This window comes from Hippoglossus stenolepis, chromosome 23 (genome assembly GCF_022539355.2).
Source record: "Hippoglossus stenolepis isolate QCI-W04-F060 chromosome 23, HSTE1.2, whole genome shotgun sequence".
Classification (NCBI taxonomy): domain Eukaryota; kingdom Metazoa; phylum Chordata; class Actinopteri; order Pleuronectiformes; family Pleuronectidae; genus Hippoglossus; species Hippoglossus stenolepis.
The window spans coordinates 5,950,102-5,973,195 of NC_061505.1; the positions used below are offsets into that span (position 1 = coordinate 5,950,102).

Below are 23,094 nucleotides of genomic sequence, written 5' to 3' on the forward strand. Positions count from 1 at the left end.
TCTGTATTTCACAAACTTCTCCGGACCTTTTAATTGTCTGCAAAGAAACAAACAGGTTCTTTCACGGCTGCTTCACAATGTGGTGGCACTGAAGCGTTTAGGCAGCAGCACCACTTCCTGAAATGTCCACCTGTTGTTCTTTATGTATTTAGTGAAGAGGCAGGATGTGGTCTGTCTGCCACGTTCCTCCTGTTCTTGCTCTTAGTGATCAAATAAAGTGATTTTGTTGTGCCATAAAAAATTTATTTGAAAAAGATTATTTTGCTTTCAACACAAGTTATACAATGCAACAGCAAAGAGTGTGAAGGACGGGGATGATATCAGTCAGTATCACAGAATGTAACATAGTCAGTCACGACGGTCTAAATTAAAACATCTGCCGAAAACAAACGTGAATCTGTCGGCTTCCATCTAACACTGATAACAGAACACTACAACTACAACTACAAAAAGGCGCATGCAGCTATTATGACCTGGTGTCATATTCCCGGAGGTTGCATCCTATACATTGATGACCTGCGTGGTGACCACGGTGGAGGCGCCGCCCGGCCTGGCGCCCCTGATCTTCAGCTCTCGGTGCATCTGGCACCAGACTAACATGTAACACCAGTTGAGGTCACAGCAGTCGCCGCAGCACGAACCCTGCAGGAGGAAAGAAAGACAGAGGGGATGGATCTGTGTAAATTAACATTTCAACACCACTTGATAAAAACTACGATGCGCAGCAAGAATGAAAATACACTTGTTCCAAGTAAAAACATTTATGTCCTGTTGACTCCATCGCCTTGATCCCCATCGTCTCAAGTTTGCTTCATCAGAACGTCCAAACACTCGTCATTCTCAAGCCACTCATTGATAAACTTCAGTTCATAAACTAGTTAGCCTGCCGGCATGAGAGCCATTAGCTTTAGAGATAAACTAAACCAGAAACTACTAATTCTTCTTCAGTCTGGCACAGTAGAGATCGTTTCTCTGTCTGTTAGGGACACAGTGACTTTTGACCTTTAACCACCAAATTCTAATCTTTTCCTCCTCCAGTCGAAGTGAATGTGTCAGATTTAATAAAATCCCCTGTGGACAGAATTACATGGAATTGGTTTCTCACCAGCCCTCAGTTGCTGTGTGTATTTAAGCTCAAGTCTGTTTGAGCTACGGGGGTTTGTTTGGCTTTCGCAATATTTGAATGCTCTGAATTTGAATCCCTAGATACACAGCAGCAATCACGCACATTGTGGACTATATCGGTTCATCGTCTCCTCATTGTCACTGTTAAAAACAAGTTTTATGCAAATAAAAGATGTAATAAATAAGATATATGTTGGGCGACGAGACGCTGATCCGATTTCTAATAAAACCTCAGGGAATTGTGTTTTTAGTTGTTACCTATCACAGAGATTGACCCAGTGGATGTAGCAGTTTACAATGAGTGAAGATTTTTACAGTTTTTCTGCAAAGGTTTATCTCTTTCTATTAAAATCCAAATTCAGAAAACTCTTCCTCTTGAAAGATGCAGATGGGGCAACTGAGGAAAAGTGCAACTTAAAGCCCAACAGCTGCACTCCCAACATTTGAAATGAAACTCAGTGCTGGTCCTCAGAGAAATGCAACTACAGCCGTTACTGGATGACAAGAACAGAAAGTTTGCCATAATTTTCAGTAATTAAAAACCCCAAAACTCAACATTCCACAGAAATCCAGATTTGTTTTCTTTAGTTTGTAGTTTGTTTGATATGTTTCTCATAGTCATTCTTGAGACTTAGGGGAGATACCTTGCTAAACTTATTGAAAACCCATAAAAAAAAAATACATGCACAGATATTATGATAATAACAATAGCAATAATAGCAATAACATTTTCCTCAGTTGCATAATAACAAAAGTTAAATATATATAAAGATTATTTAGGCATAGTAACAATGTATAATAGATAATTGGTTTGATCGACATCAGATCTGTAAAAACTTTTTTCTGTTGAACAAGTGATTGTCATCCTCTGCCCCCCCCCCCCATTCAAACCAGCCTTACGTGGATGCCGTGGCGCTCCCGAATGGAGGCGCGGAGGCAGCAGGACACCACGCAGCAGACGTCCAGGAGTGGCATACAGCAGCACCAGCCATGCATACTGGCTGTCTGACACTGCATGCAGGGGAAACACCAGAGCCCACAGCAACCTTCAGAACCAAGAAGAGAGAGAAGAATGAATGACATTTAGCAGGAGACATTTTCCTAACAGTGAGAACGCAAATGTACGGGTCAGATGCTCCAGAACGAGTGAGCACATGTGAGAATACAGCAGGAAAGTGTCCCTAAAACCGAGCGAGTGGGCGTGTCGATGACATTCATAACACAAATCGACGGATGTGAAACTGTGAGGAATAGAAATATCTCAGCATGAAAAAGAGATGCAATGCACAGACGCAGAAGAAGATACTTACAGGTGCCCATGTCACTGCAGCAATCGCAGAGGCTGGTGCTCCATGTCCCGTGGCTTGGGACGTTGGTGGTGGTCACCGTCACCACCTGGGCTTGGCTGACGGGCAGAAGAGGGGCGGGCTGCTGGTAGATGGCCATGGCTGGAGGATACAAGGGAGGAAATTCAGAAACTGGGAAGGTGGGACTGGTTGGTCCCAGTACAGAAATAATCTCAGCGTGTCGGTTTCTTATCACTAAATCTCTTGCAGAGCCTTCACAGATGAGAGGAAGTTGTTATAGCAACATGTTACATGTGTTTTATTACAATGAGGTGTTGGACGATCACAGTTGGTCGGTGTGGGACACAAACATGCGGTGAGACAATGCTGTTTGAGGTTTTAACATTTTTTTTACAAGGGCATTGTGGGTAATAATGCAGATGCTTGATATTGTGGCAGTATTGAGTTTTAATAGTATTCCTGCACTAAAGTGAAGTCTCTTTAACTGGTGTTCAGCTGGATGCACTTTATTAGGAACAGGAACACATCCCTGCGTGCCTCCCTTCACTCTTTCCCCCCTGTTGGATTTCGTGATTATTATATAGTTATATAAAGTTCTTCTCTTGGTCTCATCCCTTAACAAAGGGCGGCCGAGTCCATTGAACAGACAAATGCTCCATCTGGTTTCAAATCCCTCTTTTCAAAAGATGTTTTACAAATTACAGCAATTGGCTCTTATTAACAAGGTTGTGGAGGAATGCACAAAAACTACTAGATATACAAAGCTACTATAAATAGTACTATATTAAAAGACAGAAAGCAGAAAATCATCCTGAGCTAAGCTATTTTAGCTAATTTAGAGCTACAGTTTTGGCTATTTTTGCTAAATTAGGGCTACAGCTTTAGCTAGCTATAGCTAACTTGGAGCTAAAGCCACATGCTCTAGCTAATAATGTTCAATATACGTTGTTTTGAACACGGGTCGTCTCGTGCATTCATCTTGTTTCCTCACACACTCATTATTGCATATAAACCTAAGGTGTTTAAATAACGTTAAAATCCAACGTTCATCCACTAAATCGGATCAAATTGGCCTTAATCACATCAATGGTTTGGATAATGGGTCTAAATGTTGGTTTAGTCCCATTAACTACCACATTAAGTTGTTAAAGAAGAACTTTATTTACTCTAGTGAAGAAGCAAAGTGAGAATAGAATCAGTTGTGGTCAGGTTGGAGCTACTTAATGGTTCCCGACTTCATTCTCCTGTTTTAATGAAGAACTGGGAGTGAACCAAAGTGACTGATGTGGTCAGACCAACTTCCCACGAGTAGAACAAACCGTGACTCTCCTGCATTAAGTGACAATAAGTTCACTTGAGGATCAATGTCAGCCACAGTTTGACTGAGACCGATGAAACAAACGTGCTCTTACCTTTCCTTGTGGATCCGTGACTCAAGAAGGGAAGTTGTGTGCAGCTCCAGCAACCTGACTGCCCTGTGTGTGCGTGTGTGTGCGTGTGCGTTTGAAACAAAAAAAAAGTTTAGTTTCTGTTTCCCGTGAAAACGAGAGAGTGAAGCAGCGTCACAGCAGCACGAGCATCTTCACCCCGAGCAACGCAACCTCGTTATTATATTACACTGATCGAAAATAAGAAACACTGGAGGAAAGTAAACAGGTAATAATACGTTTTTAAAAAAGAAACAAGGTTACTATCAGTACCTGCGATTTAAAACATAAATAAAAGATGTATCCACAGGGTGATGCTGCATTCAGGTACTGTTAGGCTTTACACGATTTAAAATAATAGAATCGAGTACTAGAGTACAAGTATAATAGAGTACAATAGAATAGAAGAGAATGAAGTAGTGTCAAGTGTAGACTAGTGTAGAAAAACGGTATATAACATTGTGGAGTGGAATAGAGTAGAGTTGATTAGAATAGACTAGAATAGAATAGAGTAGTGTTGATTAGAATAGAATAGAATATGAATAGAATAGAGTACTGTTGAACAGAATAGAATATTGTTGAGTATAATAGAAGTATCATTCGTCTTTTTACTTTTATCTAGTTCTAATCGTATAAACTCATTTTTATTTTGTATAATCTTTTATAAATATTTTACTCTTCCCATCTGTAACATCTTTATTTGTGTATGTTGGCACCTGTACTTGTAACACCTGCTCTGACCGCTTGATGGGGCCATGGGCTCAGGTACAGGTACGGGTTGGTATCTTGTCATAAAAACGGAAATAGATCTAATTTAAAATTGAGCAAGACAATTTTGAGAGAGCGACAGACAGAGGGAGAGAGAGAGAGAGAGAGAGAGAGAGAGAGAGAGAGAGAGAGAGAGAGAAACGTGAGCAGCGGTGTTTGAAAAGAGAGGGATTTGAAACCAGATGGAGCATTTGTCTGTTCAATGGACTCGGCCGCCCCCTTTGTTAAGGGATGAGACCAAGAGATAAATTACAGCAATTGGCTCTTATTAACAAGGTTGTGGAGGAATGCACAAAAACTCCTAGATATATAAAGCTACTATAAATAGTACTATATTAAAAGACAGAAAGCAGAAAATCATCCTGAGCTAAGCTATTTTAGCTAATTTAGAGCTACAGTTTTGGCAAGCTTAGCTAAATTAACAGCTTTAGCTAGCTATAGCTAATGTAGTGGAAAATTCAACTGACCAGTGTCTAAGGTATTGGAAATCCCCCTGACCAGGTGTCTCACTGCTGTGATAGTCTACCTGACAGGATGGAACCCTTACTTGGTGGTGTCTCACTGCTATGACCTTGATCAACAGGGTGCATGCCCTTATTTGGTGATGTTTTTCTTCCAACTGCTACAGCGGACGGACAGACACAGATGATGATCTCATGTCTTTCATGTCTTTTTTCATATTATGTTTCATGAAACGCCTCTTTGTATAAGTTCTGGCTTTTGTGAACTTGCGGCCAGTTCCATTTTGAGCACCCGTGCTTGTTGTGTAACCTCTGCAGAGCTTACTATTATAAAGACTCAAAGGCAACTCCAGTCTGAGAATTTCATTATTTCAAATCTCAAGATGAATTTCCATCACACAAACTTGGAGCTAAAGCCACATGCTCTAGCTAATAATGTTCAATATGCGTTGTTTTGAACACGGGTCGTCTCGTGCATTCATCTTGTTTCCTCACACACTCATTATTGCATATAAATCTAAGGTGTTTAAATAACGTTAAAATCCAACGTTCATCCTCTAAATCGGATCAAATTGGCCTTAATCACATCAATGGATTGGATAATGAGTCTAAATGTTGGTTTAGTCCCATTAACTACCACATTAAGTTGTTAAAGAAGAACTTTTATTACTCTAGTGAAGAAGCAAAGTGAGAATAGAATCAGTTGTGGTCAGGTTGGAGCTACTTAATGGTTCCCGACTTCATTCTCCTGTTTTAATGAAGAACTGGGAGTGAACCAAAGTGACTGATGTGGTCAGACCAACTTCCCACGAGTAGAACAAACCGTGACTCTCCTGCATTAAGTGACAATAAGTTCACTTGAGGATCAATGTCAGCCACAGTTTGACTGAGACCGATGAAACAAACGTGCTCTTACCTTTCCTTGTGGATCCGTGACTCAAGAAGGGAAGTTGTGTGCAGCTCCAGCAACCTGACTGCCCTGTGTGTGCGTGTGTGTGCGTGTGCGTTTGAAACAAAAAAAAAGTTTAGTTTCTGTTTCCCGTGAAAACGAGAGAGTGAAGCAGCGTCACAGCAGCACGAGCATCTTCACCCCGAGCAACGCAACCTCGTTATTATATTACACTGATCGAAAATAAGAAACACTGGAGGAAAGTAAACAGGTAATAATACGTTTTAAAAACAAGGTTACTATCAGTACCTGCGATTTAAAACATAAATAAAAGATGTATCCACAGGGTGATGCTGCATTCAGGTACTGTTAGGCTTTACACGATTTAAAATAATAGAATCGAGTACTAGAGTACAAGTATAATAGAGTACAATAGAATAGAAGAGAATGAAGTAGTGTCAAGTGTAGACTAGTGTAGAAAAACGGTATATAACATTGTGGAGTGGAATAGAGTAGTGTTGATTAGAATAGAATAGAGTAGTGTTGATTAGAATAGAATAGAATATGAATAGAATAGAGTACTGTTGAACAGAATAGAATATTGTTGAGTATAATAGAAGTATCATTCGTCTTTTACTTTTATCTAGTTCTAATCGTATAAACTCATTTTTATTTTGTATAATCTTTTATAAATATTTTACTCTTCCCATCTGTAACATCTTTATTTGTGTATGTTGGCACCTGTACTTGTAACACCTGCTCTGACCGCTTGATGGGGCCATGGGCTCAGGTACAGGTACGGGTTGGTATCTTGTCATAAAAACGGAAATAGATCTAATTTAAAATTGAGCAAGACAATTTTGAGAGAGCGACAGACAGAGGGAGACAGGAGAGAGAGAGAGAGAGAGAGAGAGAGAGAGAGAGAGAGAGAGAGAGAGAAACGTGAGCAGCGGTGTTTCTGACTCAGTCTTCGGTGAGAGAGCAATGAGAGAGGATCATGCAGGGGATAAGTGTTCTTTCCCATCTTCACCATCACCATCACCATCTTCATCTCCATCTCCATCAGTCCATCCAGCCGAGGGATCATGTCAGTGAACAGCACCGAGGCGACAGCAGCGGCGGGGAGGGACTACACCTGTGTGCGCTTCTACGTGTCCACCGTCTCCTTCTCGGTTCTCCTCTTCTTCAACCTCCTCATCAACTGGACCATCTTGCGCGAGGAGCGGCTCCGGACCTGTGTGCGCTTCGTGCTGGTCTTCCAGCTGCTGGTGTCGGCTCTGCTCCACCTGGGCATGAGCAGCGTCTTCTACTCCCAGCTGCACCTTGACGCGCGGCCGGGGCGCACCGCCTGCCTGCTCATGGTGACCGTCCTGATCAGCAGCGCCTCCTGCATCCTCCTGACGCTCACGGTGATGGCGCTGGACCGCTACTGCGCCGTGTGCCACCCGATGCGCTACACCGACACCTGCACCGCGGGGCACTGGCCCTGGCTGCTGGGTGCGCTCACCTGGATGGTGGCGCTGGTCATCCCCCTCAGCCTGCTCCTCCAGCCGAGCCGAGAGGACAACCACCACGGGAAGTGTGGCACGGAGCAGCTGAGGAGAGGCGGCCTGCAGAAGATGCTGTTCATCGGGCTGTGCACGATGCTGATTCTGTACAGCTATGTGCGCATACTGGTGGAGGGGCGGAGGTTAGGGGTGCTCAATCGGCGCAACCGTGCCGGGTGTCGGACCATCGCCCTGCACGGCACCCAGCTGGCCGTGTACCTCCTCCCCAGCTTCGTGAGCTTCGTGCTGACGACGCTGCACAAGCACGATCTGATCCGGACGCAGACCCGAGAGATGTCCGCGGTGGTCACCTTCGCCTTCTTCAGCCTGGCGCAGTGCGTCGCGCCAATTGTTTACGGTTTGCGCAAAGAGGAACTCCTGGAGAAGTTGAGCTACAGGTTCCCCTGCTGCTCCCGGTACCTGAAGAGTGTCCTGGGCTGGACGGTGCGAGGCAGCTGGTTACCCCCCCACCACAGAGCACGGTACGACCCCTACAGGTTAGTGCTCACATTTAGTCTTTTTCTCATATAAAAGTTCTGATAAGTTACTAATACTTTGGATTATAATCGGTAAGAGTAACTTTGGGGTAACTTTCCCTCCCCTCTCTCCTCTCCTCCCACCCCAACCGGTCGAGGCAGATGCGTAAAGGGGAGTTTTATTCTCTCAGTCTTAGTGGAATCTATCATTTTGTAGTGTCTCCTCCTTAATATCTAAAGTGCCTTGAGGTCATGCATGTTGTGATTTGGGGCCACACAAATAAAGTTGAATGTAATTGCACTGTTGTGAGTTCTGTTAGTGCAGAGACATTGATTAATAAATATGTCTCACCTTACAACCAAAGGTTATCAAAATCAAAGTCAGTGTGCATTTTAATTGTGTAATTAAGATCATTTTAAAATCACCTTTTTCACAAATGATAAAAACACGACTGCACAACCTTCTTAATGGGCTCAGGTTTAAATTACATATTATGAAAAAGCCACATATGTACGAGCACTTCTACAAAAACTATGCAAAACAACATTTTGCAGGTGCTGGAGAACATCTTGACCAGGAGCAGTGACTCTGAGGTTTATGATAAGATAAAACAAGATCATTTAAAACTCTTCCTGTCATTTTATATTAAACACAGACGTCAGTGGTGGAATCAATCTTCTCAAAATGTCAACAAAACTGCAAATACGTGTGTTTTACAAAATGTCAAAGGATTTCTTTAACTTACCTGGTGTAAGTTAAAGAAATCCTTTACAGAGATCATTTATCAATATTTTATAAACAGTACATTCATATTGCAGAGGCTACTGTAAAGGTCGTGAACAGATTATGCAAAACTTTACAGGGAAATACTGACTTGAGGTGTTGTAGTGGAAAATCGTCCCTTGTTCAAAGTGAAGGACGAGTAAAAACAAGACAAGGGGACTTATTTGACCAAAACATGCAGAACTAATTCATTTCCACGAGGCTCAATATTACTGTGACTACTGCTACTGCATAACTAAATGAGTCCTGCTACATGCTTTTTTAGAATCAAACCACAAACAGACAACACTTCCCCTTTCAGTGTTTCGCCTCTTGCCACACAACAAAAAACAGCACACAATTTAATCCCTGAAACTGTTGTGTAACTTCATGTTCTCTTCCCCCCCCCACCCCAGGGAGCGAACACACACAGCCCAGACGATCATCTCCCAAGAGGTTCCACAAGTCCCAGAGGAGGAGGAGGAGGAGGAGGAGGAGGAAATGAAGCCAGTGTCAGTCAGGAGTTCCTCACATGACTCCCACTCATGTCAGGGTGATATGGACAATGCCTGATGGGGGGGGACAATCAGGTCGCTGCCGGGATCCTGAGTGGCACAGGGACGTTTGGGGAAGTGGCTGGTTTTCTCAGGGCCTCGTGGAATCTCCTCGGACTTCATGAGGAGAACATTCAAACCAGGACGTGCAGCAACGTTATATTTTTGACGAATCACAAGCACAACATGTGGACTGACAGCAGAGCACAGTGTGGTTCAGGTACTTAGTTCTCTTACTGTGAAATTACCTTGGCTAGTCCAGGGATTTAAACCTCAAACTCTTCAGCTCACAAGTCAACCTCTCAGACCTCTTGGCTACAAACAGTCCTGCATCATGTGACTGCGATGGAGGGAAATGTTGTTTCCATGTGTTCTTTACCTTGTACATATTAAAAAAAGGAAAGCTCTAAGTCTAATGGCCTTGATCCACTGAAATATTTCCATCCCCCACATACTGCTGACATTCTGCCACCTTGGTCGATTTGTGGCTGAGTTGCAGAGTCAGTCACGCAGACTTTTAGTGTCAGACGGGGGGGGATTTTCCACCTTCTAACCACACGGCTCCTTAAGCAGTGGCTCAGCATCTCCATCTCGTAGCAGCGACACTTAACAAGTGTGAAAAGGTGCAGGAGGGAGTTCCTGTTTTCAAGTTCACGGCTGCAGAGGCCCCAGCAGCCATGTGGTGGCAGAGCACTTACTGGTGTTCCTGTAAAGTGAGCGTGGAAGAGTCTGGGGCTGCAGAAGTGAAAGCAAACGCTGCAGATAATAATAAATACCGAAGAAACAGGAAATATGTCTGGCGGGAAGGGGTTTGGAGGAGATAATATTGGGTTTTTTTTAGGTTGGATATTTAATACGTTTTTACAGGTTTAAAAGCCACATCCACTGATATGACAATGAGTTACAAGAACCAGGTCATTACTATATCCCAGTTCAGGCAAAGGCCAAACAAAAAATATGTTTAGTAAATATAAAGTAGAATCCACACAGACGTCAGATTAATGGCCATTTTATTTATTAATCCCGATAGAAGTGCGTCGTTACACCACAAAGCTCAAAGCAGATCTGCACAAACATCCCAACTCCTCTCTTCAATCATTGGGTGCGTGTGTTCATATCAAACAGCGGCTCTGTCACAATACAAACACGGAGCAGATCCTTTGAAGTTGTATGGATCCTGAGCAGATACAGTTTGCGATGCAACAGATAACTATTTACAGTTAATGATACCGGTCACCTTCAGCAGAGACCGTAAACTCTTGCAATTTGGAAACTGAAGCTCACCTCAAGTCATAACAGGAACTTCAAACAGCATCTGTGGACCAGTTTGTAAGGCAAAGGCTTCTTTAGCGTGCAGAAGACCATGAAAGTACACAAACTATTACACTGTATGTACATCTCAACACAACGCAGACAAAAGTGTACAGATTCAAAAGGCTAAGTTTGATCTTTAAAGCCCCGTTGAGTATAAAGTAAAACAGATTTGCTCAAAGCTTCCTGTTAACTGACCTCCAATCTCAGAGTTGCATTGTTGTTATGTATAAATTCATCTAGTAATCACACAAATAGAACAGCATTAGTTTCATGTTTCACCAGATTAAATGAAATCTGATCTGAGGTGAATTTACTCCATGCACCTGTTCCTATCTTGATGCGTCCTTGAAATTACAGTACCAGTAAAGTACAGCACCACTGACTTCAGACAAGGTTTGGTTGGTTAATCACACCTTTGCGTTTCGCTGCCTCGAGGTAGCAACATGCCAACAGTTCTCAGGTGGGTGCAAGTGTGTTTGCCATTTAAACAACATGGCCGCTGGACGGGAAACTCAATGACGAATTAGTCGGTCTGAAACTAGCAAAGACATTTTAGTCGCATCGTTAAGATAGGGCCAAAAACTGATGACAATCCAGATAAAACATAATGGAGAACGCAGCGTTGACAACAACAGGAGAATATCAGGAACATTCAGGCAAGGTGTGGCGCCAGGGAAGAGCGTGAAGGAGGCTGGACATGACGTGTGCATTCCGCTGAGGAAAGTGCAGTGTTTTTGTTTACAGCACATTGACATCTGTTATGGCCCTTATCGCCAAAAGCTCTCGTGGTCTTTCCAAGTTCACAACTCCGTCAGCATCTCTTACGTGCATGACAGCTCTTTTTCATCCTGAGATATTTGTATTCTTACAATTTTGCGTCCTTTGCATGATGGAAAAATCATCAACATGATGGTCGCTGTGACTTTCAAAGACATTTTCCTGCTGTATTTACACGGGGCTCACGCGGACATTTTCCAGACATTTTCCAAAGGGGCTGCCAGAAAAAGTCTGGACTGAATCAGACATTTGAATTCTCATGTATAACACCCCCCGGGAAAATTGCAGGAAAATGTCCAGCCCTTAGTACCTGTCTGAAAGCAGCTACAGTGTGCTGAACCAAACTAAAGATTAAAATAATGATTATTCTATAAAAACTATGAGGTTGCAGATGTATCTCACTACATGAATGCTTAATCGTACAGAGGGGATCATGAGCTTTGACCCCCACCTTCTCCTGTCCACAAGTCAGTGCCCTTGAGCAAGACAAAAATGATCTTGCCTTATGTACATGAGTGTGTGTGTGTGTGTGTGAGAGGCAAATTGTCCAAAGGCGCTTGGGTTAAAAGCCTTACATAAATACAGCTATGATGTGTCATCACCGTGGTGCAATGATGAATCTAAATTTGATCAAGTGTGAGAAGAGCTGGCACAGTTGACAAAAACCAAAAACCACAGCGTAGTGTGTTTAGAAACCCAGAGGGTGGGGAGCCACCACTCCTCCGTTCTCCACCATGGCGGCAGAGATGGAGCGCAGGTTCTTGAAGAGTTGTCTGGACTCACTGGATCGCAGGTTCTTGGTGTCACGCATGATCCTCTCATAGGCCTGAGGGACAAAAGGAAGCGTTAGAGAATAATAATAATAATAATTTATCAAGAGCTGTTGCCAAAACAAAGAAGCACTAATATTAGATTGTTTTTTCTCACTTTCACTAAACAACAATCAGTCTAAATGTAGAATTAAAACCACTTCAGGCCTCGTCAGTCTTACCTCCACACACCAGGTGTCACACAGCATCTTCTCGTGCTGAGCCGAGGCTTGACCCTGACTCAGAGAGCGTGAAGCCCTGCAGAGGACAAAGAAATGAAAGAAACGTTAAATGTGTACAGAGGGTTAATCATGTCTTGTAATTCTCCTCTCCCTCATTCACTTCTATTTTGAGCAGAGCCAGTTCCTTAAAACTTCTCTTATCTGATTTCACTCATACCTGGACAGGACCACCACCATGGCGTAAAGGTCAATGGCGCAGTCGGCGACTCTCATTAGGACAAACTGTTCATCTGAAACAGGAACATGCGTGTTGAGTTGACTCATCACAAAACAAACACACCTAAAGGACAAGAGGATTCCTCATTTGTTACCAATAAACCATAACATTGAATGTGATTGTGACAACGTTCGGTGCAGGTTTGTGTGGACAAATCAGAATTCTTCTTTTATTTCATTATTACAAAATCAAACACATAAAAATGACTTTACCCGACAGCAAAAATGTACCGGATGGGGATATTCCTTACAACCACAACATCTCTCACCTTCACACATGCACGCACACGCGCGCACACACACACACACACACACACACACACACACACACACACACACTTACCAATGATCTTCTTGCCATGTTTGATAAGCAGCTCTTCAACGACGCCTCCGAACTGTTCGATGGCTTTAATTGTCTTAAAAGGGGGGAAAACACACGCATACAATCAAATGGAACGTGGTAATTAAAGGCAACAAAAAAGAAAAATCCTACATCACACCATTCGTAAAAAAAAACTTTGTCCTGACAAACTGTCATATGGATACCTACCCACTCACTCACTCTTTCCAAGCTAGCTATAGGGAAACCCCTTAAATCAATGGCTGAATCAGTAACGTACCAGTTCACCGCTCTGTGCCAGCTCAGGGTGCACAGTTCCCTGCAGAGTCAGACCTGTGCCCAAACCTGCCTTCCTACAAACACATCAAAAGATGACAGTGTTATATCAACATACAGACACGTTGTGGTAACAGCTCAACAGCGTTCAGTTTGGCATCAGTGTCCGCACGCTAAATCTTTTCAGCCACAGGACGACTGTGCAGTGTGAGGCATTCAAACACTGCACATAAACCGACACGTCAATATACAATTATGTTTCCTACTCAAAGCCAAAGAAAACAGACTTACAGCCTAAATAGCTGCTTCGAGTTGCAGTTACAAATGTCAAGTGAAGCAGGAGCAATTACACATGTAATTTATTAGATTATAATTAGATGGATGACTGAAATCTATATGCATTGTTTGTAAAGGGTCGGGCTAATTGCATAAGAGGTACTTTATATGACGTGTTGTTCAACCACATCAGAGACTAAAGTTGTTATGGATGTTATGGAGTAAATAATTTATCACATATGTATATGTAACCTATATATATATCTCATAAAAGTGAAGACGGATATCTGTGGCCACTGTGTGGTGGCAATACATAAATGTAAGTCAACAATCTCTACACACAATTCTTAGAAGGAGGAAGTGAATATGAAATATAACCAAATCCTGGAAATGTGGACTTTTTGTATTACGGGAGAGCAAATATCCACTGATGAGCAGTCAGGTCAAATCTGTCATGAACAATAGAGAAGGACTCCATCTCCCTTTTTCAGCTAAAGCAGGTTTGCTCTCTCCCCGCGTAGAAGAGACAAAGAAAGTGAAGTGTGTGGCAACCTTTTAGCTCTCTTGGAGATTTCTCCTGCGAGAAACCCAGCATTGCCAAGCGGGTTCTTCAGGGCCTTCTGCAAACTCTTTAGCTGGTTCCCAGCATTCTAGAAGGAAGCCGAAAGGGAAGCACGAGATAAATCAACAGGGAGGGAAATTGATTCAAGGTGTTTACTTTGATCGTGGCTTATTAAGTCACAGATATCTAATGTTGAAATCGAAAGCAAGACGAGAAGTATCTTGAAAAGGACCTTTAAAAAAAATGATATTACATGATACACTGTGGAACAAGCTAACGAAACTTCTTGCATCATTTCCCTGTTAACCCGCATATATGAGACGTGCACTTTTCTCTTTTGTTATTTAAAGCAACACAAGGTAAGAACTTCCCTCGGGTACATTTTGGCATCCGTATAAGGTTACAGCCTATGTTTGACTGTGTCATCAATAACTCTGGCAGGGATGTTTACTCTGTCGGATTGTTGTCACCAGTCCAATAGCAAAAATATTAGGTTGGCATCTGTCCTGCATCTTCTTTGCCTGTTCAAGCTCACAAAGAGGGGTTCTGTGAGCTCTATGGCAATGACATAGATGCCATTCTCCCTCTTAGAACTCCTCAAATCTACTCCCCACGTTTACAGGATAATCCACGATTTTGAATAGGAAAATGGTGTCAGTGTTGCCAGATGTGGAAATTTCCACTAACCTATTAGGATCCTTTTATTTGAGTAAGTGATACCAATTTCAGCAACTTTTTGACTCATTTGAATTTTTTAAGTTACATTATCATTGGAAGGAACTGTCCCTTCCTCTCATCAGAATAAACTGAGATGCTCCCTGTATCCTCTTTTAAGAAATATAGGGGAAGAGAATGAAAAGACACTTGGCATTAGGAAACACAACTTTAACACAGACGCTTGGTGTTCAAGAAGAAAAAAGGAAGCTGCGTCTTGATCACCCGTTTTAAAAGTTACGAGACGCAGCAGTGTCTCGTATAGGAAGTAGTGTTAAGAGTCTTAGATGGCAGAGATCACTTCCTCTAAACAGAACATCTGTACTTTTCCACACAGACGTTATCAGATCACCACAGCTGAGTCCGCAGAAAAAAAACCCAACAACAAACCAGTCCAACAAAAGGGGTTTCATGTTACCTGGAATCCATTGAGGGCGACAAAGAGCCTCAGAATGTCGTTGGTTCCCTCAAAGATTCTGAAAATCCTCAGGTCCCTCATCACTCGTTCCACTCCAGCATCCTTCAGAAACAGACTCAGACATTTACATTTCTCTTTCAACCAAATCCTGTGCACACTTCAGCAGCAACAATAACATGTAACCCATAATTTAAGGCTACATACATACAGATATGTTTTTATCTTAAAATAAAAACAATCTCTGGCCACATGAGTGTTAAGCATTTCCGTTGACAAACTAAAACGGAGTCATTTCCAAAATTCTGTTTTAGACCCTCGTGTGCAGCAGCCGTAAACAGTTACGAGTTTAGAAGCTACAACACAGTAGTATGGATGGAGCCTAATTCTAAAAAACATGCTGCATTGAACTTGAGAAAACTCTGCACTGCAATCTGCTCTTTATTTCAGTCTGTGGACAAACCCTGTATATTATCTATATTAAAACTTATAGTATCTTACACATACAAGACATTTTGACGCATGCAGGTTAAAGAAGGTGGTGAAACTGCAGCTGCAAACAGTCAATAAGGCAACATTTGTATTTTAGGCAGCAAAGATGATATATTCTGTCCAGAGGAGCAGAAATGAAAATGTATCTGACTTGTCCTCCCTGGTGAAATGAAACTCTGAGTCAAAATGATAACTTGGAGCAGAACTCATATCATGTTGGTATCACTGTTTCTTAACCTCTTCCTTTTATACAGCTCATAGCCCACAACTAATTTCACGCTTATCTTGCAAAAGCATGAAGGACGAAAAGCATGAACCAGGGTTGCCACCTCTGCAGTTATTCAAGTGTTGTTTCATGATTGGGCATAGTTTCCACTGTGCTACACGTCTGCTCTAGAAGTGGCCTCCTGCATTGTTTGGTTTATTTTAAGAACAGCAACAATCTTGTTTCCATAACTTCACATAACTTCCATAACTTAACATCACCCACATATCTTTAGCTACTTCGTGCACGCTCTAGTCTTGGGTGCTTACCTGAGGAAACAATTATTTAATGATTTAGTATTTTCTGATCATCTTGCACGCAGCAACAATATAGCTCAACACCAGACTGGTAAAATAAGAGCATATGCTGCTGTTCCCATTGCTAAAACTATGTACTTGTAGTAGCAGTTCAATGCTTATAGTTCTCATCTGTTTTTTTTTCAATGTTGAGTTCATCAAAAAACGTTGCTACTGATTCACACATCGCTTCTGTAGAAAAATGCACAAATATAACACAAAGAGTTCAAGTCAATTGTTCTATTAAATCATTGTGTTTGCTTTCTGTGAGCTGTATAGAGAAGTATCTGCTTCCACTTGGCGTCTTCTTTACTTTGTTATCTGATGTATATGTAGCAGGATGTAGACTGAGCACTCACCTTCATGAAGCCCATGCCGCCCATAACCTGAATACACTCGTCAGTCACGGTCCACGCCGCTTCCTGTAACAGTTGGAGGGAGAGAAGTTTTTGCTTTGACAAATACAACAATTGTATTAATTCAGTAAACAAGCCTCGAAACTTCCAACTTCCCTTTCTACCCCGTTTCTTCAGTTTTCCAAAGAATAAGGAAGATTATAAATGTTGTGAAAGATGTGGCTTTTTCCCAGAGCACTAAAATAGAAGTAATTAACATAAATACAAATATAAGTCCTCGCTGATTACTACAGGAGATAGAAGCAATTAAGCACATACAGCCGGGCCCCTTGAGAAATATTATCACCTCTACCATCTCTTCCTGTTAAACCAATGAGAGTGTTGTGCTGCAAAAGCTCTTACAGAAGCAAAGATCTTGCTGATGGCAGCTTCAATCTGGAACTCAGACGCTCCACTGTCCATATTGCCACTGATCATGTAGGCCATCGACTGCAAAAAAAAAACAACAACAGAGGATGCAATGTCAGTTATGTTTTCACTTGTCTCATTGTTGGTTAATTTTTTGCTCTATTTTCGAGCAGGGTTACACAAAAACTACTAAACCAATTTCTACCAAACTCTCTGGAGGCCTGGGAAGTTCCCATTAAATCTGAAATCAAATTAAAAGGGCAGATCCAGGGGATCTTTTTCTCTTCTTTAACACTGGGGATTTTCCAATTTTTCATTTAAATTTTTAGGGAATAATGTATGAATATTGCTTTAATTAATTGACTGTATCATTTACATATTTTGCTATGATAAATACATCTGTGTTTACTTTATTTCTCTAGAGCAGATAGATGTAGTTAATGCGAACTGAAACTAAACATCTGTGTTAAAATAGCTGACTTTTGGAGAAGGGGAAGAAAAAGCACTGTTAGTTACTCTGACCTCAGTCACATATTCCAGCATCGCCATGCGCGCCAACTTCTCCTGGATGGCTCCGTAGTTGTGGATCTTGCTCCCAAACTGGGTTCTGTTGGCTGCGTGATCCACCTGATGTAAAGAGGGGAAATGATGCTTACTGTCAGAAATGAGGCCACAGTTACGGGCAGTAGCTTCACCTTAGAAACAGGTCGTTCCTCTTACTGTAGCACATGAGATCATATGCTTCTGCTGCTCAGCTAATAAAATATACTGAGGACAGAGATTCCCTCGTATGAATTTTTTCTATGCATCAGTATTACAAGTTCAATACGAAGGATTCAAAATGATCAGATACACAGCAGTTTTCTTTTTCTGTACTTGTAATTAAGAACCTTAATAAATTAAGCTGTTTCTGACTCAATGACAGACATATTTGACAGATCTGAATCGTCGCCGCCAGTTAACTCAGCAGGAAGTTGCAGCGCAGAAAAAAGGTCACACTGAACTACAAAATGGGGAGTTCCCACAAACCCACAACGAAAGACATACATGGGTGAAAGAGGGGGTGTAACACAGACAACACAGATGAGAATTTGATGCAGCACATGCAGAGACATAAAAGAAGATGAAGAAGAAGCTCATCCTCTGCTGTCACACTTCACACTTCACACCACAACACTTCACTTCCCTTCCTGTCTACATATATTGTGCTGCCTGTCGTTTACTCACAGCTTTGGAGATGACTCCCTTCATGGTGCCGGAGAGGGCGGCCGCCATGCCGAAGCGCCCGTTGTTCAGGATGTTCATGGCGACCTTGAAACCTCCACCGACCTCGCCAAGCAAACAGTCGGCTGGCACGCGGACATTATCGAAGTAGACCTCGGCCGTGTTGGACGCCTTGATGCCCATCTTCTTCTCTGGGGCGCCACTGCGAGTCAGAGGAGAGAAAACAGACAACGATTCATTAAGATTAAAAAATAAAAACAATCAGAGCTTGGTGACAAACAGAAAACAATGCTCACTGCGTCACTCCTCCAAAGCTCCTCTCCACGACGAAGGCTGAGATCTTGTCCTTCATCTCGCCAGTTTTGGGATCCTTCATGGGCGTCTTGGCGAACACTGTGAAGATCTCAGCCAGGCCTCCATTGCTGAAAAGTGAAATTGGTTGTTTAGTTAAAGCAAAGCTCCACATCAGCTTCCAGCCATTACATCATGTTACAGTGCTGCCTCCTTGTGGTGAAAGTAACAAGAGCCTGTTTCCTCACCTGATCCAGATCTTGCTTCCACTGAGGGTGAAATATTGTCCGCAGGGGGACTGGATAGCGGTGGTCTTGATAGAGGCGGCGTCAGAGCCACTGGCTGGTTCCGTCAGACAGAAGGCCGCTATATGCTCGCCTGCAAGGACAAGTACACACAAGCAATGTCAATCATGCACAAAACAGAAATGATAAGCAGCTCTCAATCTTTCCTCCAGTGAATTAAATAATTAAGATAATGGTTAAACTGTTATATCAGATGTCAGATATCAGATATCAAGCCTCAGTTACATTTCTTTGTCAAGGGTTTGACAATAACAATAGGAATCATACCTGTGGCGAGTTTAGGCAGGTACTTCTGTTTCTGGGCTGGATTCCCAAAAAGCAGAATGCCCTTGAAGCCAATAGACTGGTGGGCGCCCAGAGTGATGCCAACGCCCAGGTCGTGACTGCCGACGATCTCAACCAACCGGGCATACTGATGGACAGACGGATATTATCGCGTTAGACACACGGCTCACGCCAGTTAACATCTCTGTCAGACACAATATTTACTCATGTGGGAGTGTAACAGAGCAAATAGCCATAAGTCTAACGACCAGACGTTACCTGTGTGTTTGAGAGGCCGAGGCCATTGAGGTCAGCTGGCACCTGCAGGCCAAAGGCGCCCATCTCCTTCAGGCCCTCCATGGTGTGATCCTCCACCTTCTCCAAGGCGTCATTCTTGGCAGCATCATTCACCTCCTGTTCACAGGGAGGACAAACACAAAAGGTGAGGGGTGAGTAAGAGGGTTGTAAAGCATGTGATCAGACAAACTTGTCTATGAGCTTTCAAATTTACCTCAAAAAATTTGGCAACGGGCCCCACAAGCTCTCTGAGGAACTGCTCCTGCTCCTCATTGAGGGCTACGGCACAGATAATAGTGATTACACTCTTTTAAGTTATACAGAGATATTTCATCAATTGTTGCCATCTTTTAAAACAGATATTAACAGGAACATCCTCTGATTTACCTGAGGGGTAGGGAAACACTTGGGCAGTGGCGATCTGCCCCTTGAAAATGTTGACAGCAAATGATTTGGATTCCTGTAAAGGATGAAGTTAACAAACATGAGTTTTCTTCCTCTGAAACATTTTTAAAGCAGATTTGTAAACATGCCACGACCTGTGTTTTTTTTTAGATTTATGTTTAGTATCTTGCGGTCTTCCCCCCCCCCGGGCCTGAATTGGCACAGTGGAATAGTGTGGAAGTATTGGTAGGACAGAGAGTTGCATCACCCAAAAGAATGTGCATGCGACTCCAAATAAACAGGAACCCATCATTAAAAATACTTATCTTCAGCAGCTCAAAAATTCCACAGAAGATTTAACTCTCAAGTTGTGGTCAATATAGATTTGTGTGTCGACAAAGGCTTAGTGTAAAATACTAACCCTAAGCCACAAGGAAACATGATTTAAAATATAATAATAAAATAACATACATGAGAAACTATCTTCTTTTCAACTTTAGTGGCAGCATCAGTTCCGACTGCTGCCGTCTTCTCTATCACAGCCTGAAGAGAAACAAGCAAAACAGATTAAAAGAGAAACAGACAATGAAGGTGCACAGAGTTCAGCCCAACAACTGAAAAAATAAATACATAAAAGAAGCCTGTCCATTGCACATGCTGCCTAAATAAACTGATACCTGTCAGGCTGATGAGATAACAAACGTATCTTACAGTAAGTCTCGTGTTTCTTTTAGCTGGCAATACAAACTTTCATTTTAATGTGTACTTTGCTATGTTGAGCCCTGAGATGAATCGTCAAGATATGATTCACTGTTGACATGAACTGACACCTTGGAGTGAACCTGTTATATAATTGTGTTTGTCAAAAGTATAATACAAATAAAATAAAGCGTTGAGGGACTGAAGCAAAGTCATATTTACTGTAGAGAATCAAACATCACAATGAAACGGAGTGACTCAACTGAATTGTTCAGCTTCATTTCAGTCATAGTGAGAGCTAAGCATTTTAAATTCAGAGCCTTAAATATAATAAATACCTGTGTATTTATGAGCAATTAGACTTAATATTATTTTTTAAAGATGCACTTACAAACATTTTCCTCACACACACCTGCCATGATAAGACTAAGGCAAAGAGCTTAACCATCTTTGTGCTGGGCTTAAACTGAATGAACATTCCACTGTGACTAAATTCGTTTACAGAAGGTTGTTTTTCGCCTTTTTGGTTTTTCCAGTTTATCCTGCAGGAGTTTCTGGAGGCTGGGGTTACAAGTTAACACAGAGGAAATGATTTCATGAGTGAGACTGAGTCCGTAGCGTCTCCTAATGATTATACTGAAGAAACGAAACAGATGTGAAACAGCGAAGAATGACACATTTTAAAAGACAATTTTGTTTTATCATAAAATTCTCCAACTTCAGTCAGAGTTCTTACAAAAACTCAAAAGCATGAGCACATCACCCCCTCACTGCACTGGCTACCTGTCACGCTCAATATTGATTTCAAACTTATATTACCAGTTTTTTAAATGTCTTAGTGGCATTGCCCCGTCTTATATCAGTGACCTTCTAATGCCGTAAATACCTGCTTGTAATCTAAGGTCTGCAGATCAACTCTCAGTTCCCAGAGTGAGGCGTCCACGACTATGGAATAACCTTCCACCGGGAATCAGACACGCTACCTCGTTGTCCTCTTTTAAAACTTGCTTAAAGACTAATTTGTATAATATGGCTTGTGCCTAGACTTCTTATGTCTTTGTGTGTGTCATTTCCCCGTCTCTATGTTTGTGAAGCACTTTGTAAACTTGCTTTTTGATAAGTGCCACGTAAATAAAGTTTATAAGTAAATAATAATGATGAGATGACATCTTCCAAACAGCTGAACCCTGTCCTGGAAAAAAACCCGGCGTCACCCACATGTGTCACCTTTACTAACCCAGTCACGTGACCAGTGAACCTTCACCCACTTCCAGCGGGAGGGGATGGCAGCGTTATGTCACCCTGACACTGCCATCACCAAAACAAGGCGAATGAACAGACACTGGAACATCCCAACCCCACAGAATGCAACATGTACCTCTGACGGAATGTGAATTTAAAGAGTAAACACTGTTAAAATGTGATTTAAAGAGTAAACACTGACTTAAGGGTAACGTTACTGTACCTCTGCAGCCTGGCTGGCGTAGAGACGGGAGCTCTGCACCGCCGCCACAGCCCCGACCGGACGGTGACCTCTGTGGTCCAGACAAGAAACGACATTAGTCCTCGTTTCTCTGTGGACGCGCCACAGTCTGTCATTGTAGCCTGGAAGCTAACGACGGCGGCTTTGAGAGATACGTACCCAGACAGGCCGGGGGGGATCCGGAGAATGGAGCCGCACAGGGCGGAGGACCGGCTCACCTTGCGAAGCAGCATGGTTGTAATGTGTTGTTGTTGTTGTTCTGTGGAGGAAGAAACACACAAGATAGTTAGATCAATAACACACCGGCTGCTAGCTAGCGGCTAGTGTGGGTTAGCTAACGGCTGTTTCTGTGCGCAGCGAGGCTACGTACTGTTTTCTGACTCCTCGCACAATAAAGCGGGTAATGTCGGTTTTAATGTTTTTAATTCATTCCGTCGCGAAACGAAAACCCTAATAGTTTTTAAAGTACCTGCTCACGTTACGTTTGTCACGTCCTCAAGGTCCTGGAAGACGTCGACTGTTCGATTCCCCCGATTTCTCCTCTACTGTACTCTTCCCTGACCCGCGGTGCTTCCTGGGAGGTGTAGTTCTATGCCAAGAATTTACAGAACCAAAATACATTTAAAAGAGCTACGACACCATTAAGGAGATTTAAGAGATTCTAAATTGTCATATTTATGCAATTTATACATTTTACTAACACATATCTAAACAAATAAATAAGTGGGAGTCATATTTATTCTACATATCGACAATATATATATAGTGTTCTGTGATTTTGTCCTTTGTCTCCCCAGTACTTTTAATATTGGATAAACCCTTAAATATTATTCTGACAATATTTGCTTTATTGATCCCAAATTGGGAAATGATTGGAAATGATTATTTATCAAACATCCCATTCCAGATTTATTTAACAACCATTTACCTTGCATCTACAACCGAGACCCATGTCCTCTTGATTCAACTTCCCAGAATAGTTAACATGCAGGCATCTTCACCTGATAGAAATCTTCACATCAATAATTCACAGTTCTCAGTAGTTTTAAACTGAACTGGGGCATTTTTATTA

The 23,094-nt window shown here is 42.2% G+C and overlaps 3 protein-coding genes across 5 annotated transcripts; 1 reads left to right on the plus strand and 2 right to left on the minus strand.

Annotated features, from left to right (window-relative positions):
• Positions 1 to 221: 221 nt before the first annotated feature.
• On the minus strand, positions 222 to 6,128 carry ponzr1 (plac8 onzin related protein 1). Of its 2 annotated transcripts, XM_035148466.2 has the most exons (5): positions 6,005 to 6,128; positions 3,845 to 3,907; positions 2,436 to 2,573; positions 2,026 to 2,171; positions 222 to 642 (listed from the first exon to the last, which is right to left on the minus strand). In XM_035148466.2, the coding sequence occupies exons 3-5, from the start codon at positions 2,569 to 2,571 to the stop codon at positions 502 to 504; spliced, it is 423 nt and encodes a 140-aa protein (XP_035004357.1). In that variant the 5' UTR covers positions 2,572 to 2,573; positions 3,845 to 3,907; positions 6,005 to 6,128; the 3' UTR covers positions 222 to 501. The 2 variants fall into 2 exon arrangements, with proteins under 2 accessions (XP_035004357.1, XP_047194704.1); XM_047338748.1 differs by lacking the exon at positions 3,845 to 3,907 and having other exon boundaries at positions 6,005 to 6,078.
• A 756-nt stretch (positions 6,129 to 6,884) lies between these two features.
• On the plus strand, positions 6,885 to 9,733 carry zgc:194312 (uncharacterized protein LOC794943 homolog). The gene is made up of 2 exons (XM_035148422.2): positions 6,885 to 8,021; positions 9,180 to 9,733. Exons 1-2 carry the CDS (start codon positions 7,063 to 7,065, stop codon positions 9,334 to 9,336), a joined length of 1,116 nt encoding a protein of 371 aa, XP_035004313.1. The 5' UTR covers positions 6,885 to 7,062; the 3' UTR covers positions 9,337 to 9,733.
• Positions 9,734 to 10,310: 577 nt separating this feature from the next.
• acadvl (acyl-CoA dehydrogenase very long chain) lies at positions 10,311 to 22,585 on the minus strand. 2 transcript variants are annotated; one of them, XM_035148402.2, is made up of 21 exons: positions 22,492 to 22,585; positions 22,182 to 22,281; positions 22,005 to 22,074; positions 20,312 to 20,383; positions 19,844 to 19,916; positions 19,671 to 19,735; positions 19,439 to 19,573; positions 19,163 to 19,307; positions 18,839 to 18,968; positions 18,596 to 18,721; positions 18,303 to 18,501; positions 17,598 to 17,702; positions 17,070 to 17,156; positions 16,671 to 16,733; positions 15,262 to 15,363; positions 14,120 to 14,217; positions 13,296 to 13,368; positions 13,019 to 13,091; positions 12,617 to 12,689; positions 12,400 to 12,475; positions 10,311 to 12,234 (listed from the first exon to the last, which is right to left on the minus strand). In XM_035148402.2, the coding sequence occupies exons 2-21, from the start codon at positions 22,253 to 22,255 to the stop codon at positions 12,097 to 12,099; spliced, it is 1,977 nt and encodes a 658-aa protein (XP_035004293.1). In that variant the 5' UTR covers positions 22,256 to 22,281; positions 22,492 to 22,585; the 3' UTR covers positions 10,311 to 12,096. The 2 variants fall into 2 exon arrangements, with proteins under 2 accessions (XP_035004293.1, XP_035004294.1); XM_035148403.2 differs by having other exon boundaries at positions 22,500 to 22,584.
• Between the last annotated feature and the right edge of the window lie 509 nt (positions 22,586 to 23,094).

What these genes read in the sequence shown, in the direction of transcription:
- zgc:194312 (XM_035148422.2), top strand. Translation starts at nt 7,063, where the DNA reads ATGTCAGTGAACAGCACCGAGGCGACAGCAGCGGCGGGGAGGGACTAC. An exon ending in GCACGGTACGACCCCTACAG is followed by an intron (nt 8,022 to 9,179) that starts GTTAGTGCTCAC and finishes CCCCCACCCCAG; the next exon opens with GGAGCGAACACACACAGCCC.
- ponzr1 (XM_035148466.2), bottom strand. Translation starts at nt 2,571, where the DNA reads ATGGCCATCTACCAGCAGCCCGCCCCTCTTCTGCCCGTCAGCCAAGCC. An exon ending in CTGCAGTGACATGGGCACCT is followed by an intron (nt 2,172 to 2,435) that starts GTAAGTATCTTC and finishes TTGGTTCTGAAG; the next exon opens with GTTGCTGTGGGCTCTGGTGT. An exon ending in GGGAGCGCCACGGCATCCAC is followed by an intron (nt 643 to 2,025) that starts GTAAGGCTGGTT and finishes TTCCTCCTGCAG; the next exon opens with GGTTCGTGCTGCGGCGACTG.
- acadvl (XM_035148402.2), bottom strand. Translation starts at nt 22,255, where the DNA reads ATGCTGCTTCGCAAGGTGAGCCGGTCCTCCGCCCTGTGCGGCTCCATT. An exon ending in TCAGCAAGATCTTTGCTTCT is followed by an intron (nt 16,734 to 17,069) that starts GTAAGAGCTTTT and finishes CAACTGTTACAG; the next exon opens with GAAGCGGCGTGGACCGTGAC. An exon ending in TCGCCCTCAATGGATTCCAG is followed by an intron (nt 14,218 to 15,261) that starts GTAACATGAAAC and finishes GCTTCCTTCTAG; the next exon opens with AATGCTGGGAACCAGCTAAA.